The sequence below is a fragment of the Neomonachus schauinslandi genome, chromosome 9, assembly GCF_002201575.2.
Source record: "Neomonachus schauinslandi chromosome 9, ASM220157v2, whole genome shotgun sequence".
In the NCBI taxonomy this organism is placed as follows: Eukaryota; Metazoa; Chordata; class Mammalia; order Carnivora; family Phocidae; genus Neomonachus; species Neomonachus schauinslandi.
In genome coordinates, this window is record NC_058411.1 from 114,940,048 (window position 1) to 114,958,785 (window position 18,738).

At 36.7% G+C, this 18,738-nt stretch overlaps 1 protein-coding gene across 1 annotated transcript in view; it reads right to left on the reverse strand.

The window, feature by feature from the left end:
- Positions 1 to 18,620, reverse strand: part of UBE2Q2 (ubiquitin conjugating enzyme E2 Q2) — a 260,679-nt gene extending 242,059 nt beyond the window's left edge. The window contains exons 1-5 of the mRNA XM_044918297.1: positions 18,615 to 18,620; positions 18,275 to 18,359; positions 16,646 to 16,706; positions 15,792 to 15,882; positions 9,128 to 9,186 (exon numbers count right to left, since the gene is read on the reverse strand). Coding sequence (XP_044774232.1) covers positions 9,128 to 9,186; positions 15,792 to 15,882; positions 16,646 to 16,706; positions 18,275 to 18,359; positions 18,615 to 18,620 — 302 coding nt within the window. The remainder of the gene's footprint in view (positions 1 to 9,127; positions 9,187 to 15,791; positions 15,883 to 16,645; positions 16,707 to 18,274; positions 18,360 to 18,614) is intronic.
- Between the last annotated feature and the right edge of the window lie 118 nt (positions 18,621 to 18,738).

Below are 18,738 nucleotides of genomic sequence, written 5' to 3' on the forward strand. Positions count from 1 at the left end.
CAACACCCCGACATCTAATAGTAAAACTTAAGAGTCTCACAGACAAAGAGAAAATCCTGAAAGCAGCTCGGGAGAAGAGATCTGTAACCTACAATGGTAGAAACATTAGATTGGCAGCACACCTATCCAGAGAGACCTGGCAGGCCAGAAAGGACTGGCATGATATATTCAGAGCACTAAACGAGCAAAATATGCAGCCAAGAATACTTTATCCAGCTAGGCTGTCATTGAAAATAGAAGGAGAGGACGCCTGGGTGGCTCAGTTGGTTAAGCGACTGCCTTCGGCTCAGGTCATGATCCTGGAGTCCCTGGATAGAGTCCCGCATCAGGCTACCTGCTTGGCAGGGAGCCTGCTTCTCCCTCTGACCCTCCCCCCTCTCATGTGCTCTCTCTCATTCTCTCTGTCTCAAATAAATAAATAAAATCTTAAAAAATATATATTAAAAAAAAAGAAAATAGAAGGAGAGATAAAAAGCTTCCAGGACAAACAAAAACTAAAGGAATTTGCAAACACAAAACCAGCCCTACAAGAAATATTGAAAGTGGTCCTCTAAGCAAAGAGCGAGCCTAAAAGCAACACAGACCAGAAAGGAACACAGACAATATACAGTAACAGTCACCTTACAGGCAATAGAACGGCACTAAATTCATATCTCTCAATAGTTACCCTGAATGTAAATGGGCTAAATGCCCCAATCAAAAGACACAAGCTGTCAGATTGGATTAAAAAACAAGACCCATCGATATGCTGTCTGCAAGAGACACATTTCAGACCCAAAGACACCCCCAGATTGAAAGTGAGGGGGTGGAAAACCATTTACCATGCTAATGGACACCAAAAGAAAGCTAGGGTGGCAATCCTTATGTCAGACAAATTAGATTTTAAACCAAAGACTGTAATAAGAGATGAGCAAGGACACTATATCCTACTTAAAGGGTCTATCCAACAAGAAGATCTAACAATTGTAAACATCTATGCCCCTAACATGGGAGCAGGCAATTATATAAGGCAATTAATAACAAAAGCAAAGAAACCTATCGACAACAATACAATAATAGTGGGGGACTTTAACAACCCCCTCACTGAAATGGACAGATCATCTAAGCAAAAGAACAAGAAGGAAATAAAGACTTTAAATGACACACAGGACCAAATGGACCTCACAGACATATTCAGAACATTCCATCCCAAAGCAACAGAATACACATTCTTCTCTAGTGCCCATGGAACATTCTCCAGAATCGATCACATCCTAGGTCATAAATCAGGTCTCAACCAGTACCAAAAGACTGGGATCATTCCCTGCCTATTTTCAGACCACAATGCTTTGAAACTAGAACTCAATCACAAGAGGAAAGTCAGAAAGAACTCAAATACATGGAGGCTAAAGAGCATCCTACTAAAGAATGAAGGGGTCAACCAGGGAATTAAAGAAGAATTTTAAAAATTCATGGAAACCAATGAAAATGAAAACACAACTGTTCAAAATCTTTGGGATGCAGCAAAGTCCTAAGAGGAAAGTAGATAGCAATACAAGCCTTTCTCAAGAAACAAGAAAGGTCTCAAGTACACAACCTAACCCTACACCTAAAGGAGCTGGAGAAAGAACAGCAAATAAAGCCTAAACCCAGCAGGAGAAGAGAAATCATAAAGATCAGCGCAGAAATCAATGAAATAGAAACCAAAAGAACAGTGGAACACATCAACGAAACTAGGAGCTGGTTCTTTGAAAGAATTAACAAGATTGATAAACCCCTGGCCAGACTTATCAAAAAGAAAAGAGAAAGGACCCAAATAAATAAAATCATGAATGACAGAGGAGTGATCACAACCAACACCAAAGAAATACAAACAATTATAAGAACATATTATGAGCAACTATATGCCAGCAAATTAGATCATCTGGAAGAAATGGATGCATTCCTAGAGATGTATCAACTACCAAAACTGAACCAGGAAGAAATAGAAAACCTGAACAGACCTATAACCACTAAGGAAATTGAAGCAGTCATCAAAAATCTCCCAACAAACAAAAGCCAGGGCCAGATGGCTTCCCAGGGGAATTCTACCAAACATTTAAAGAAGAAAATACCTATTCTTCTGAAATTGTTCAAAAAAATAGAAATGGAAGGAAAGTTTCCAAACTCAATTTTATGAGGCCAGCATTACCTTGATCCCCCAACCAAAGACCCCACCAAAAGGGAGAATTACATACCAATATCCTGATGATCATGGATGCCAAAATTCTCACCAAAATACTAGCCAATATGATCCAACAGTACATTAAGAGGATTATTCCCCACGACCAAGTGGGATTTATTCCTGGGCTGCAAGGGTCGTTCAACATCCGCAAATCAATGTGATACACTACATTAATAAAAGAAAGGACAAGAACCGTATGATCCTCTCAATAGACGCAGAAAAAGCATTTGACAAAGTACAGCATCCTTTCTTGATTAAAACTCTTCACAGTGTAGGGATAGAGGGTACATACCTAAATACTATCAAAACCACCTATGAAAAACCCACAGTGAATATCATTCCCAATGGGGAAAAAAACAGAGCTTTTCCCCTAAGGTCAGGAACACGGCAGGGATGTCCACTATCACCACTGCTGTTCAACATAGGACTAGAAGTCCTAGCCTCAGCAATCAGACAACAAAAAGAAATCAAAGGGATCCGAATTGGCAAAGAAGCAAACTCTCACCCTTTGCAGATGATATGATATGTTATGTGGAAAACCCAAAAGACTCCACCCCAAAACTGCTAGAACTCATACAGGAATTCAGCAAAGTGGAAGGATATAAAAATCAATGCCAGAAATCAGTTGCAGGTCTATACACCAACAAGACAGAAGAAGGAGAAATTAAGGAGTCAATCCCATTTACAATTGCACCCAAAACCACAAGATACCTAGGAAAAAATTTAACTAAAGAGGCAAAGATTCTGTACTCAGAAAACTATAGAACACTCATGAAAGAAACTGAGGAAGACACAAAGAAATGGAAAAATGTTCCATGCTCATAGACTGGAAGAACAAATATTGTGAAAATGTCTATGCTACCTAGAGCAATCTGCACATTCAATGCAATCCCTTTCAAAACACCATCAACTTTTTTCACAGAAATGGAACAAATAATCTTAAAATTTGTATGGAACCAGAAAAGACCCCGAATAGCCAGAGGAATGTTGAAAAAGAAAAGCAAAGCTGGTGGCACCACAATTCTGTACTTCAAGCTCTATTACAAAGTTGTCATCATCAAGACAGTATGGTACTGGCACAAAAACACACACACAGATCAACGGAAGAGAATAGAGAGCCCAGAAATGGACCCTCAACTCTATGGTCAACTAATCTTCAACAAAGCAGGAAAGAATATCCAATGGAAAAAAGACAGTCTCTTCAACAAATGGTGTTGGGAAAACTGGACAGCCACATGCAGAAGAATGAAACTGGACCATTTCCTTACACCACACACAAAAATAGACTAAAAATGGATGAAAGATCTAAATGTGAGATAGGAATCCATCAAAATCCTAGAAGAGAACACAGGCAGCAACCTCTTTGACCTCAGCCACAGCAACTTCTTCCTAGACACATCTCCAAAGGCAAGGGAAGCACGGCCAGAAATGAACTATTGGGACTTCATCAAGATAAAAAGCTTTTGCACAGCAAAGGAAACAGTCAACAAAACCAAAAGACAACTGAAAGAATGGGAGAAGATATTTGCAAATGACATTGCAGATAGAGGGCTAGAATCCAAAATCTATAAAGAATTATCAAACTCAACACCAAGACACAGATAATCCAATCAAGAAATGGGCAGAAGACATGAACAGACATTTCTGAAAAGAAGACATCCATATAGCCAACAGACACACGAAAAAGTGCTCAACATCACTCAGCATCAGGGAAATACAAATCAAAGCCACAACAAGATACCACCTCACACCAGTCAGAATAGCGAAAATTAACAAGTCAGGAAACTACAGATGTTGGCAAGGATGTAGAGAAAGGGGAACCCTCCTACACTGTTGGTGGGAATGCAAGGTGGTGCAGCAACTCTGGAAAACAGTATGGAGGTTCTTCAAAAAGTTGAAAATAGAGCTACCCTCCGACCCAGCAACCGTACTGGGTATCTACCCCAAAGATACAAATGTAGTAATCTGACGGGGCACGTGAACCCCAATGTTTATAGCAACAATGTCCACAATAGCCAAACTATGGAAACAGCCCAGATCCAGATGTCCATCGATAGATGAATGGATAAAGATGTGGTATATATGTATATGTATGTATATGTAAATATACACAGTGAAATATTATACAACCATCAAAAAATGAAATCTTGCGCTTTGCAATGACATGGATGGAACTAGATGGTATTATGCTAAGTGCTAAGTCAATCAGAGAAAAAAAATTATCATATGATCTCATTGATATGTGGAATTGAGAAACAAGGCAGAGAGAAAATCATAGGGGAAGAGAGCAAAAAATGAAACAAGAAGAAACCAGACAGGGAGACAAACCATAAGAAACTCTTAATCTCGGGAAACAAGCTGAGGGTTGCCGGAGGTAAGGGGGTGGGGGGATGGGTGGCTGAGTGATGGACACTGGGGAGGGTATGTGTTGTGGTGAGTGCTGTGTTGTGTAAGACTGATGAGTCACAGACCTGTACCCCTGAAACAAGTAATACATTACATGTCAATAAAAAGCAAAAGTTGATTCTAGATATCCTAATAAAGATATAAAAAAAAAAAAAAAAAAAAAAAGTCAAAAAAAAACAAAAATTGATTCTAGATATCCTAATAAAGATATAAAAAAAAAAAAAAGCACAATGAGGTATCACTACCTAGCAGAATCGCTAAAATAAAAACAAGTGGCAAAACCAAATGCTGTATGTGGAGAAACTAGATCACTTACACATTCCTGGTAGGAATGTAAAATGGTAAAGCCACTATGGAAAAGAGTTTAACAATTTATTTAAAAATTCAATATGCTACAGTAACTATATCACCCAGCCATTGTTCTCCTGGACATCTATCCCAGAGAAAGCAAAACACATTCATACAGAAATGTGTATACAATCACTCATAGTAGCTTTATTTGCAATAACCAAACACTAGAATCAGGCTGCAAGTCCTTCAAGAAGTGGCTGATTAAACTGTACTAGTCATACACATAGATGAATCTCCAGGGATTCGGGATGAGTAAAAAATCTAATTCTTAGGAGTTACAATCCCAAAATGTGTGATTCCATTTACGTAACTATGCTTTTTGAAATGACAAAATATTAAAAATGCAGGACAGATTAGTGGTTTCCAGGAGTTAGAGGAATTGGTTGTATAAGAGGGAGATGGGTGTGGTTTGAAAAGACAAGAAGGATTCTTGCCTATTTGGAACTTTAATATCTACACTGTGGTGGTGGATACACAAACCTATACAGGTGATCAAGTTATGCAGAACTTAATACATACATACACACAAATGATTTATAAGAAAAACTATAGGAAAATCTAGGTTCTATGGATTGTATCACACTCTCATTGTGATATTACATATAGTTTTGTGAAACATCACACTGGTAAAGTGTATAAGGAATCTTTATTATTTCTTATAGCTGCATGTGAACATACAATTTTCTCAAAAATTTCAATAAAAAAAAAAAAAGCCACAGGAATGGAAGGAAAGAGAAAAGGGAAAGGACCCAGTACCAATTCTGAAGAACTCCAACATGTAGAAGTTAGGTGAACAAGGAGTTGCCAGCTAAAGAGACTGAGAGAAGGCATCCAGCAGCCAGGAGAAAAATGTCTCGATGTTGCTGAGAAATCAGATAATCAAATACAATAAAGCCTGAAAAGGGATGCCTGGATTTACCAATATGGAAGTTCCTTTTGGCAACAGTGGTTTGGGAGGAATATTAACCACTAATGCCAGACGACAGTGGCTGAAGAGTGAACAGGAAGTGAAGAGTGTGATTATATAAACATTGCCGTGGGAGTATAAATGGTGCAGCCACTTTGGCAAAGAGGGATTTCATTGAAAAGTTTAACAGTTACCAGAGGACCTAGTAACTCCACACCGGTATATATGAAAGAGAAATGAAAATATATATGCAGATAAAAACATGTATGTGAATGTTCATAGCAGCATTATTCATGATAGTCAAAGGCAGAAACAACAAATGTCCATGGATAAATAAAATGTATAGCCATACAATGGAAATGGAATTAAGTATTAATATATGTTACAATACAGATGAACTTTCAAAACATTTTGCTAAGCGAAAGAAGCCAGCCATAGAAGGCCACATTTTGTATGGTTCCACTTACATGAAATGTGCAAAAACAGGAAAATCTTTAGAGACAGAAAGGAGATTAGTGGTTGCCAGTGGGGTGGGGAGTTGGAGGGGGAATGAGGAATGATTGCTAATGGGTACAGGGTTTCTTTTGGGGAATGATGAAAATGTTCTGAAATTAGACAGCGGTTATACAACTCTGAATATATGAAAAATCCACTGAACTGTATACTTTCAAAGGGTGAGTTTAGCGTATGTGAATTGTATCGCAATGAAGCTGTTTTTGAAAAAGTTTGTTTTTGATAAGGAACAGAGGAATAATAGCTAGAAGATGGAGGATATAAATATATGGGACAAAAACTGCTTAATAATCTGATCAGAGTCACTCAGTGCTTAAGCTCTAGCCTGAGTCTGAGATTGCAAAACTCTGTTTTATCAGTGCTAAGAACATTTTTTAGTTCTTCCCAAGTCAGCCAATAAATCCTCTCCATCATTTAACAGTTGACTATGAAGACCAAGTCACTGTGATTCTGCTTCACATTAGTGTTCAACTTCCATTCATCTTTTCATTCCCACTGTACCAATTTAGGTTGTCCTCACTTCACTCTAAGACAGGGCCATCAACTCTTTTTTTTTTTTTAAAGATTTATTTATTTATTTTTATTTTTTATTTTTTATTTTTTAAAGATTTTATTTTATTTATTTGACAGAGAGAGACACAGCTAGAGAGGGAACACAAGCAGGGGGAATGGTAGAGGGAGAAGCAGGCTTCCCGCGGGGCAGGGAGCCCGATGTGGGGCTCAATCCCAGGACCCTGAGATCATGACCTGAGCCAAAGGCAGACGCTTAACGACTGAGCCACCCAGGCACCCTAAAGATTTATTTATTTGAGAGAGAGAGAGAGAGCCTGTATGAGCAGGGGGAGGGGCACAGGGAGAGGGAGAGGAGAAGCAGACCCTGCACTGAGTGCAGACAGAGCCCACTGCAGGGCTTTGATCTTATGACCCTGAGATCATGACCTGAGCTGAATTCAAGAGTCCAACGCTCAACTGAATGAGCCACTGAGGTGCCCCAAGACGGGGCCATCAGCTCTTAACAAGTCTTGCATTCTTCTAGGCTTTGTGAACACAATCTGTCTTCTTCCACTATTACCATATTTCTTTCTAAAACATTCTCTTTCCTGTATTTTCCTGTTCCTGAACCAGCTAATGAGAGAGAAATTCAATATCCAAGGGTAATAGTTTGCTTCCCAGCAAAAAGAAAATGAAAACAAAAACCAAATAACCCTGTCACCATAAGAAGATATTTTGTCAGCACAATTTCATAAAATTCTTCTACATGAATTCTACCCACCTTGTGTTGTAACTCAAACTCGTCTAGTATGCTATGAATACATTATGCTCTTTCCTAGATATGTGATTATATTTACTTTTCACCTATGTAGATAATTTTCCTTCAACCTCCACCAGGAGGCCAAACTCACTCATACTTCAATGCCCCTTGAGATCCCACCTACTTGCCAGTCTTCCCAGATCACTACTACTGGAAGCAACTCCCTTTTCCTTTAACCTCAAAGAACTCAAGTCCACACTTCACATTTGCCAATCAATGAAGTACTTAATACTTTTAACCTCCTTTTATTTTTTTAATTTAAAAAAATTTTATTTAATTTTTAATCTCCTTTTAGATTGTTGGTTTTGGTATAATGGAAAAAAACATTTTATTACAAGGTTTATCTGGATAAGTAACAAGCTAACTTATTATTCAAATCATTCATTTGTATAATGGGATAATACCACCATTGTAGCAAAAAGAAGCAATGAAGAGAAACTACGCAACAGATTTTTAAACTGAAAATGGCATTATTCAACTTCATCTGTTTGTTTCCACAACTAGGTGGTAAACTACTTAAGATCATAAGTTCTTAAATTCTTAGGATTTCTCACAACAAAATGTGAAAAATCTATGCCGCTCAAGGTTGGATTAATTTCAAAATGATCTGATAAGAACATTTTTATACATTTATCCTGAACAAAATTTTTCAAAATCTTTTCCTTAATCATTTATAGCCATCCATATTTTTTTATCTAAATGAAATTATATCAACAATAGCAATGATCAAAATAAGGACTAGTGATTTTTAGATATTAATCACCATAATATGGGGGATTACCTCACAAGGCTGAATTAGTCAACTGAGCATTTCATAATTCTCTAGTAAGTGTAATTACTCCTAATTGAAGGATTTATAGAACATTTCATAACTAACCCAGGTACCAATTCTGATCTTTTCACCATCCTTTATATGACTTCTAATCACAAAAAGCAATATAAGCTTCAATAAAAACGCATGACAATTTGATTCTCCCAAACTGAAACCACCACCTTTAGAAGGAATTAGATGGCCAGGTCCATAGGCCCATGAGATTTTCTGTGATTATTCCAGAGATCACAGTCTTGTGAGAATCATTCTCGAATCTTAACTTTCTCTAAACCATTAATCATCACAATTTATATCTGAAAAACATTTGGTTTTTTACAGTGAAATGTATACAAATAGGGGACATTAAAAACTCTTACTTATAAACAACATAATGGTTTATAACCAACGGTTCTCAAACGATGGTTCCCAGACAAGCAACATCAGCTTCACATGATACCATCTTAGAAATGTAGAAATGCAAATTCTCAGCTTTTCCCTATATCCCAGACCTAGTGAATCAGTAACCCTGGGGTAAAGCTGAGCATTCTAGGCCTCCTAGCACTTAACTAGCCCTCCAAATGATTCTTATGCATACTATCAAAGAAAATAGTTACTTAAACTTACCCTCCTGAGAGAACAGGTAACACCACTCGAACAAACGGAGGATCAAATGGAAAGTTATCCTAAAATGCAAATGGGCAAGTTTAATTAATTTTTTTTTTTTAAAGATTTTATTTGACAGAGAGAGACACAGCGAGAGAGGGAACACAAGCAGGGGGAGTGGGAGAGGGAGAAACAGGCCTCCTGCGGAGCAGGGAGCCCGATGTGGGGCTCGATCCCAGGACCCTGGGATCATGACCTGAGCCGAAGGCAGATGCTTAATGACCGAGCCACCCAGGTGCCCCAAGTTTAATTAATTTTAAGAAAATCCTTAATACAGTATTATTTCGAATAAAGAATGTGTGCATTTATTATCCGGTAATGAGGGTCATGAAAGTAGAAACAGTATCAAAAATAAAATGAAGTAAAAACCACAGCAAAAAAAAAAAAAAAAAAAAAGAAGAAGATCACAGCCGGCCAAACAGAACAGTGTTTTGGTAAAGTTGTGAAAAATATGAAGGGGTTCCACTTTCAATAAAGCTATATAAAGGAACCATTCCAATAATGATAGACTAGGTAACTTAGATCAATCCTCTGGTTGAGAACTAGAAGAGGTGGATAAAATTTAACAATTACAGAGCTAAGATCAGGAAAAAAAGGGAACCTGGGAGAGTGGGGCCTTTCCTCCCTCCGTGCCCCCCCACCCCCACCTCCCACCTTGGGTTTTCTTTCAATTACAGAAGAGGAAGATAAGAGGTCAAGAAGCTCAGCAGAACTCAGACTCACACTCACAGGGCTGAGGAGGTAAAAATTGGAGCTGGGTCCACCAAGGAGAGGCCTTGACAAGTCTCCCACACTTTAGGTTGGGACCCTGAAGGACAAATGACAAATTGCCCTGACAAGGAATGAAGTCCAGTTTTTTGTTTTTTTAAAGATTTTATTTATTTATTTGACAGAGAGAGAGACAGCGAGAGAGGGAACACAAGCAGGGGGAGTGGGAGAGGGAGAAGTAGGCTTCCCGCTGAGCAGGGAGCCCGACGTGGGGCTCGATCTCAGGACCCTGGGATCATGACCTGAGCGGAAGGCAGACGCTTAACGACCAAGCCACCCAGGCACCCCGAATGAAGTCCAGTTTTACATCACCTAAATCCCTGATGGATTCAGTGATCCTGGGCTGCTAATGCCCAAGCCAGACAGGGGCAAATGTAAACCCTCTCTGGAGAAGAATAACATCCAAGGCTTCCAAAATTAGCTAGTTTTTCATTTGTAATGTCTATTACTAAAAACAGTTACACAAGACTTAAACAGGTCCAGGAAATGAGAAGCAAATGACACAAAAACCGTAAGAGATCAAGATTAAATAGAATTATCAGACATAGCTTTTAAAATAACCATGCTGAATATGTACAAGGAAAGAAAAGATTGAAAACCCTGGCAAAGGACTAAAATTATAAAAATGAATCATACAGAAATTCTGAAACTTAGAAAGAACTGAAATCAATAACTTAACAGATGAATTTAAACATAAGTAGAGACTTAGTGGAAGAGAAATTCAGTATACAGGAAAACAGGCCAAAAAACACATCCAGAATGAAGCCGAGAGAGAGAAAAAGGTAGAAAAATGCAGAAAATAACAACACACAGGGGAATGTATTGGAAAGGTTTATCATATGTAGAGTCCTAGAAGGACATGAGAGAATGGGACCGAAGCAATATTTGGAGACTGAGAATTTTCCAAAATTGAAAGACTTCACAAGATTTAAGCACTATGAGTATTTCAACAGAAACAATGGAAGCCCCAATGAAGGAATAAGTTTTTGAGTTGCTGAAAGAAATTTCTAACCTAAAAATCTATACCCAATACAAATACTTTCCAAAAAATAAATTCACAATAAGGTTATTTTCTTGTCAGGAGACCCAAGCTAAAGGAAATAAAGGATATTCTTCAGGCAGGAGAAACAGGATCCTAGATGGAAATACAGAGAATAAAGACCATGAAAAGAGCAAATATGCAGTTATGAATGAATACTGACTAAATTATAGAACAATGATGTATAGCTTTTAGGTAAGTACAGAAAATGCATGAAAGCACCTATTTGGCAGGGAATCCATGTTCTAAGTCTTTGCATTGATGAGGAAAAGGTAAATTATAAATTAAATTTATGTGAGACTTTGACAAGGACATACATTGTAACTGTTAGGCAGTAAAGAAGAGTAAGAGAACACGTAAGTACTAAGCTAAAAGAGGCGAGAAACTGGAGCAATTAAAAAAAAATCCAAAAAATGAGAAAAAGGAACATGGAATAACAAGGACAAATAAAAGGCACTTAGGAGAAGGGAGACTGAAACCCAAATGTCAGTAATATTAAATGCAAGTAAGACTAACTGCTCTAATTAAAAAACAAAGATCATCAGACTTGATAAAAATATATGAAGAGAAAAGAAACCTCAGCTAATTCTCAGGCTACCAAGTACAATTCTCTCTTTCAAATTCTCAGTCCTGGACACAGATTTTCAGAAGAACAAGAGCTTTTTCTCTTTATGAACTAAAGCAACAATGGTAGCCAAGGTAGCCAAGAGCATTAGGTCAGTCTCTTGGTGGTCAGAAAGCCCAGAAGGCTGCCCCTCATTTTCCTACAGCAGTGGGGTAAGGAAAAAGCATATCGCCTCTAATAAAGACATGACGGGAAGTCTAAGAGAAATTATCTTCAATTTCTATGGTCAAATGAAAGGAAACAAACAACTAATTGTCTCTTAAACCAATCTGAGGGTAAAGGAGCTCAACAAATACTTGTCTCATCCACTTATTTCCAACAAACACAAAAATATAGTTTTTAACTGGAAGAATAAGCAGTGTATGTAATTCCAGTAACTTAAACTCCCTACTTCCACCCATCCTCAAATAAGATTCTAAGGAACATACAAACTATGAAAAGTCAATCCTAATAGGAGAGGAAGATATAAAAAGCACACTTCCGGTGGTTAAAATAGATAATCTTAGATTTCTACTGCAAGGGAGAACCTACTACCCACACAAGATGCCAACTTAATGACAATTATTATAATCTACTTCCAAATAAATTGTAGATAAAAGGTGAGCTACTTAACAGATATAATGAAGGGCACAGATGCAAAGCTTAGTAAAGTACAACTTCATTTAATCTCCTACTCTAGATCTTTAAATATGTGATCCCAAATGATAAACCTTTTTTAATTGATTATATGACAGGGAGAATTACCTTCATTTTAAGTAATTCTTCACAGTAACTCCTCCACATCAAAACCTAGGACTCTATTCCATAAACTGCACCATGGAACTCATAATCAATATTTTACAGAAATAAGAGTTCCTTAAAGGGTTTATACTGGGGAGGATGAGGATGACTGTTAAAATAGACATTTGAGTTATCTTGGTATACTAACTCAGAAACGGAGACTCTCAAGGTTTATAAGGATATCATGAAGTTTTCAATTCAACGTCTTGGTCTCTCAAGATAATTTTAATGATGAAGAACATTCTATTCTTGAAAAACTCACTGAATGGCTCTACATAGTTATCTTATCACTTCCTTATACTGAGTTGAAAATCACCTCTTTAAAGTTTGACTTACTAGTTTTAATGTCATGCTTTGTGTTAATCAAAAATAAAAATGAAAGCCTCCACATACACAGCCCTTTAAATAGTTAAGAACAAGCTCTCATGAACCCCTATGTTCTTCTCTCCAAATCTACAATTTAACCAGCTATCTTAGGACATGGAAATCTCTTTCAAATCCTTGCCACTACTTTTTAAATGAACCCAAATTTATCTAAATAAACCCTTCCTAAAGTACTACCTCAGAATTCAGCTCAGTAATTCAGATACGGCTTGAAAAACTAGACCACCACTTCCTTAAGAGCATAGCATAACACAACTGCCAAGCTGCTGACGAATCTGACAGGTCTCCATTCCCTCCTGCCCCTATCCCCAACCTTGTGTTATATTATATCTCAAGTTCCATTTTCTTATTAGTCATGACTTTCAAGTTGTCACCATGGACATCTGAGGCCATAAATACTGTTCATGCTCCTTCCCGTAAATCATTCTTTCTGAGTCATACCTGCTATCCTCCAATTCTGTGAATCCTGATACTTAATAACTTGGTAGTTCAGTTTGCCAAGGTCACTTAGTTCAGAGCAATCACATTCTTCCCAGCCCTCTTAAGAATTACTCCAGCCCTAGCACCAGCCCTTCTTTTTTGGTATCAGGAGTTACGGTCCAGAGGGACAAATGCAACAGAATTTCAGCCATTTACCTCCCAGATCATCCCCTCCCTGAAGTTCTACCTAGAGTAGGAAAATATGAAAACATTAAGTGCAGCCACAGGTCTTTCAGTTTCCTGGTCAAGATTTCATATTCCCTTAAAAATAACTCTTCAGAAGAAAGTGCGAGGAAAGGGACACACAGGGGGCTTTCAAAGGTCATGATTTAAAAAAAAGAAATAGACCCTAATTTTTTGAGTATAATTGACACAGTTTACAACAGTTTCAGGTGTAAGGTTCTATATCTTAAGCTTGGTATTGGATACATGGGCATATGATTTAATAAAACTGTTTAGATTGTTCAGGTTAAAACATTCTGTATATCAAAAAAAAAAAGCCTACTATCCTGGTTTATTTTTTCACCATATGAATCAGTGAAAATGCAATCACATTAGCAACTTCAGTAAATATATATCAGACTCACTCTCTAGGAAGACAACACAACTGACAACCACAAAAGTTTCTATAATAACAAAACTGAGGGCAAATACAGACATTTGACATTTGGGTTATCTGAGGAAAGTTCAATCATAAATAAGGATGTATCTCCAAACAAAAATATATACACACAAAAGCTAAGTAAAAAGCTTTCAGAAAATTATAGTCTTTTTGTAAGTATAAAGTATTCTTTCATGTCTTTGCTTTCTTCCTTCAAAACCCCCCATATCCGTCTACTCTCACCTATTCCTACCACCATCATCCGTCATTACTCCTTGCCCAGATTAAAATCAAAGCCCCCAAAAGTCTCTCAGAAATCTATCTTATCCAAACCCTATTCTGATACTGAAGACATAATTGTTTTAAAAAAAGATAATAAAAAGCCCAAAAGATCAATCATGCCCCTACCTAAAAACCTCTACTGGCTCTTTACTGTATAAAGGTTACGATCCCAGACTCTTCATCATGGTCTCTGAAGCAGTATAGCTTTCATCACAGATTTCTCCTCTAGAAAGACTGCAGGCTCTTGAAGAACAGGGATTATATTTTAGATGCCTCCATGTCCTCAAGCCTTCCATAGGGGCGCCTGGGTGGCTCAGATGGTTAAGCACCTGCCTTCGGCTCAAGGTCATGATCCCAGGGTCCTGGGATCGAGCCCCACATCAGGCTCCTGGCTCAGTGGGGAGCCTGCTTCTCCCTCTCCCTCTGCCTCTCTCCCTGCTCATGCTCTCTCTCTCTCTCTGTATCTCTGTCTCAAATGAATTAAAAAATCTTAAAAAAAAAAAAAAAAAAAAAAAGCCTTCCATAGTCCCTAATGCACTGAAGTCTACCTAACTGAAAAGGAAAAAATATACCTATCTGTAAGACAATTGTTACATAAACATAGCAAAAAGAAGCTCCATCTAATTCAAATATAACTCCTTAGAACCACTTCCTAGTTTTTTCTGAAACAGAAGATTTAAAAGGACTACATTTATCCATATTCCGTATTAAATCATTACATTTTATCTAAATTCCATTGCTATTTTTCAACCTTTATTCTTAACATTAAAAAAACTATTAAATATAACCTATAAATTCAGAAAAGTACATAAAATATAAAGGCACACCATTATCTATTACAAAACATGCCTCCATGTAACCAGCACCCTGGTCAAGAATCAGAGCCAGCTTCCAAGAAATCCCCAGATGTCCCTTTCACAGCTCACAACTCCCTCCCTCTCACCTAGATGTACTCCCTATCCTCAACTGTATGGTAACCACATCTTTGCTTTCCTTGAAAGTAATTACCCAAGTTTGAATCCATAAATCTGTGTTTCTCAGCCTTTTCATTTTTGCTCCACTAAGAAAGCTTTTTAGAAATATTTTAGAAAAAAATTTTTTTAATCTATCCCCCAAAACAGATACACTGTGTTGTTTATAAAACGTGGTCCCTTAAAGGGTCACAGACCATTATAATATCTTAAGATTTTTTTTTCACTTGAAGGAGTTTTCACCTCACTGGTGGGGATCCTGCCTCCAATGAGATGCAGATGCACACCCTAAACAATATAATTTAGTTTTACCTATTTTTGAGCTCTATATAAATGAAATTGTACAAAACATGTTTTGGGGTCTGGTTTCTTTTGCTCAACACTGTGTTTAAGATTCACCCACATTTTGCACATTTTCCTTTTTATATGAATAACACAGTTCTCCATTCTACTTGGACACTTGGGTTATTTCCTGTTTGGCGTTATTATAAACAACACAGCTCTGAACAGTCTTGTATAGGTCTCCTGGTGTACCTAAGTACTAATTTCCTGTGGGGTATATACTATGAAGAGAATTCCTGAACCACAGGAAATACCTTCTACTTTAACAAGTAATACCAAACTGTTCTCCAAAGCAATTATAAAAATATACATTCCCATTAGAAGCATACGGAGTCCCCTTAACATTTTCTTACCTTAAAAGAGAAGTTAAGCAAAATATATTCTATGCCTTCTTTTTCTTTTAAGATCTGAAGATCACTGTGCAAAGGACTATCAGGATCAACCCTAAGAATTACAAAACAAAAAACAATTCAAATAAAAACCAAGAGATTTTTTTTCTTAGTAACCACAAAAATGAACCAGTTCAAGAGCTAAAGCAGAGCCCCTCAGGTAAGTTTCAAACATAAAACTGCTCTATGGTCCCTGGAAAAATAAATTGCAATAGCCTCGGACTCCTTGGGATTAAATGTCCAAAAAGGTCACAGTATTCTAAATCCATTCCCATAAGGAGATTCAAAGTTAGCAGTCATCCTAGGGAAGTCTTATGTATATAAATTTTCTCAAGAACTCAAAAAAAATTAATCTGCTTCTCTAAAATTGTATTACTAGCCAAGGGGTTCAAGGAGAGAAATTTATCACAGACCAGACCAGAAAAAGTGAAATCACTAACAAAATCTGAATCTGTCTACAACTGTTCTACACATTGAGGTCCTACTCAAATTCCTCATTCCAAATATAAACTGGTTATCATGGTCAATCAGGTTATTAAACACACTTTTGTTTCTATACTTCCCAATTATCTCACTAACTCCATGAAACACTTTATCCCACAGCTGGTCCTTCTTTTTCTTCTTCCTTTTTCTGACTTCACTTATTTAAGCCCAAGAAACAGCTTATTTTAACAACCTGAGAACTATTTCTATAGAAACACAGTCTAAAGTTCCAAGTAAAAACTATAGCGTACAAGGTATCAAATTAGGGGGAAAAAAATTTCCGCTGTGATAGTCTATCATTACAAAGACTGGGTTACCATATAAGAGTCACTTACTTCTGCAGTTTAACATGCCAGTCATATAAACTGTCATTTATCAGTTCCACTGAATAAATCCCTGTAAAGATATAGAACACGTAGGTTACTTTTTATTTATTTATTTATTTATTTTCTTAAAGAGAGAGGTGGGGGTAAGGGCAGAGGGAGAGAGGAAATCCCAAGCTGGGTGTGGAGCCTGATGTGGGACTCTATCCCACGACCCTGAGATCATGATCTGAGCCAAAATCAAGTGTCGGATGTTTAACCAACTGAGCCACCCAGGAGCCTCTAGGTTACTCTTTATTTGATCTTATAACTACTACTTCAGTGTAAATGAACACACTAAATAACCATCAAAATCTAGAAACTTTGCTATTAAAACACAGAACAACTAAGCTGTATTATAAATATTTTGCCATTGGAGCTGAGTAGCTTAGGCTCTTAACAGATAATTAAAGCCATCAATGAAGACGATTTTTTAATGAGTTGAGAAACTGTCTGACTGTGAGTGGGAGGGGAAAAATTATGCAAAATCTTATGTACCTTAAGACTCTTCTTTTATGCATATGCAAATATTTCTATAAAAATGGAATCCCTCTACATAGTTGTATAATCTTTCTTCAACTTTCCAGGGCATCTTTCCAATTTAGTATATAAGAAGTCTATTGTCAATTTTTTAATAACTCTATGGAAATTTATTTTATGGATATACCATAATTTAACCAATTCAACCCTATATCTGATTAATTTTTAATTTTTTGCTACTACAAACAATGCTATAACAAGTAATTATTTAACATTTAAAAGTAAACCCATATTTAAAAATTTAACTGCACTTGATTAAGTTTCTACAGATAAACTTTTAGACTTCTAATAAGAAAAACAGGATGCCAAAACTTCTAATAACTCAAGAATCAAATTTGGCTTACTTTGCACTCTAAAGCAGAAAATTTTTTTTGCTTTTTGTTTTTACTAAGTAAGCTCTAATGATTTAGATTTGGTCACTCTGAGAATTACTGAACGGATCACAAAGCTAACTTTTCAAACATATTAAAATTTGGCTCTTTCCCTTATTTTAATATAGTTAGAATCTCTGACAACCAAAGGGAATTTTACTTCAATTAGAGCGGTTCCACAATATTTAAGTCTTACTGGGCAAGAAAGAACACTCAAAGTCAAACTACGAAATGAATAAAAAAACCCCACCTATTTTTAAAGTGATACCATAACTACTTATACAATAAAAGTTGATTTTTTGTTTTCAAAAAATAAGGAAAAATCATAAAAATCAACTCAGCAATAGTTCTTTGTTCATACAATAACATATGTATCTTATTTACTTTCCAAAGCAGGTATTACTCATACTTTTCCCAGAAGCTAAAAATCATGAGTTAATCCCAGTCAGCAAGAAGACAAAAAAATTATGAGGTATCCATAAAAACAACTTTCAAAAACCCAAAAAGTAAACTCATCCTATTTTACCTTCCACATCTATTAATAACTTGATTAAATCTGCATTTCACATCCCTAAAATAAAGTTAATAACCATTTCTGTTTCTATCCAGTAACATTGTAAGAACTGAAGCTTACTATCTGAAAATTGAAAACAGCATAAGGACAACAGAGTAGAGATCCAGAGGTCCTTACCTGCTTTATAACTCTGTGATCTGTATATGTCCCTGAGCTCTTTCATAAGTCTATCTGAAGCTTGCACAGACCCAGATACTGCACCCTGCAACATAAAAATTGCTGTTTACCAGAATCTACGGAGTCAAATAACTGAAGATTTCAGGTATGTAAACCTGAAATGAAAGTTTACAATGAGATTATAAAAACAGATCACATCTCGACATTAAAAAAAAAAAAAAAAAAATCAAAGAAGTTTAATTGAATTGAGGATTATGAAGTTTCAATAGAAATATAAAATGCGGGACAAGTCTGGCTCATTTACTGTTTCTTATCATCTGGAAAAAAAAAAAAGTCTAACCAACATGTCTAGATTACCATGGTTCCTGCAATAGCCTAGAACTTAGTATAAACCTATTTCAAACTCCAATGATTTTTTTTAAACTATTAATTTTTTTTCTCTTTAGGATTTTATTTTTTATAGC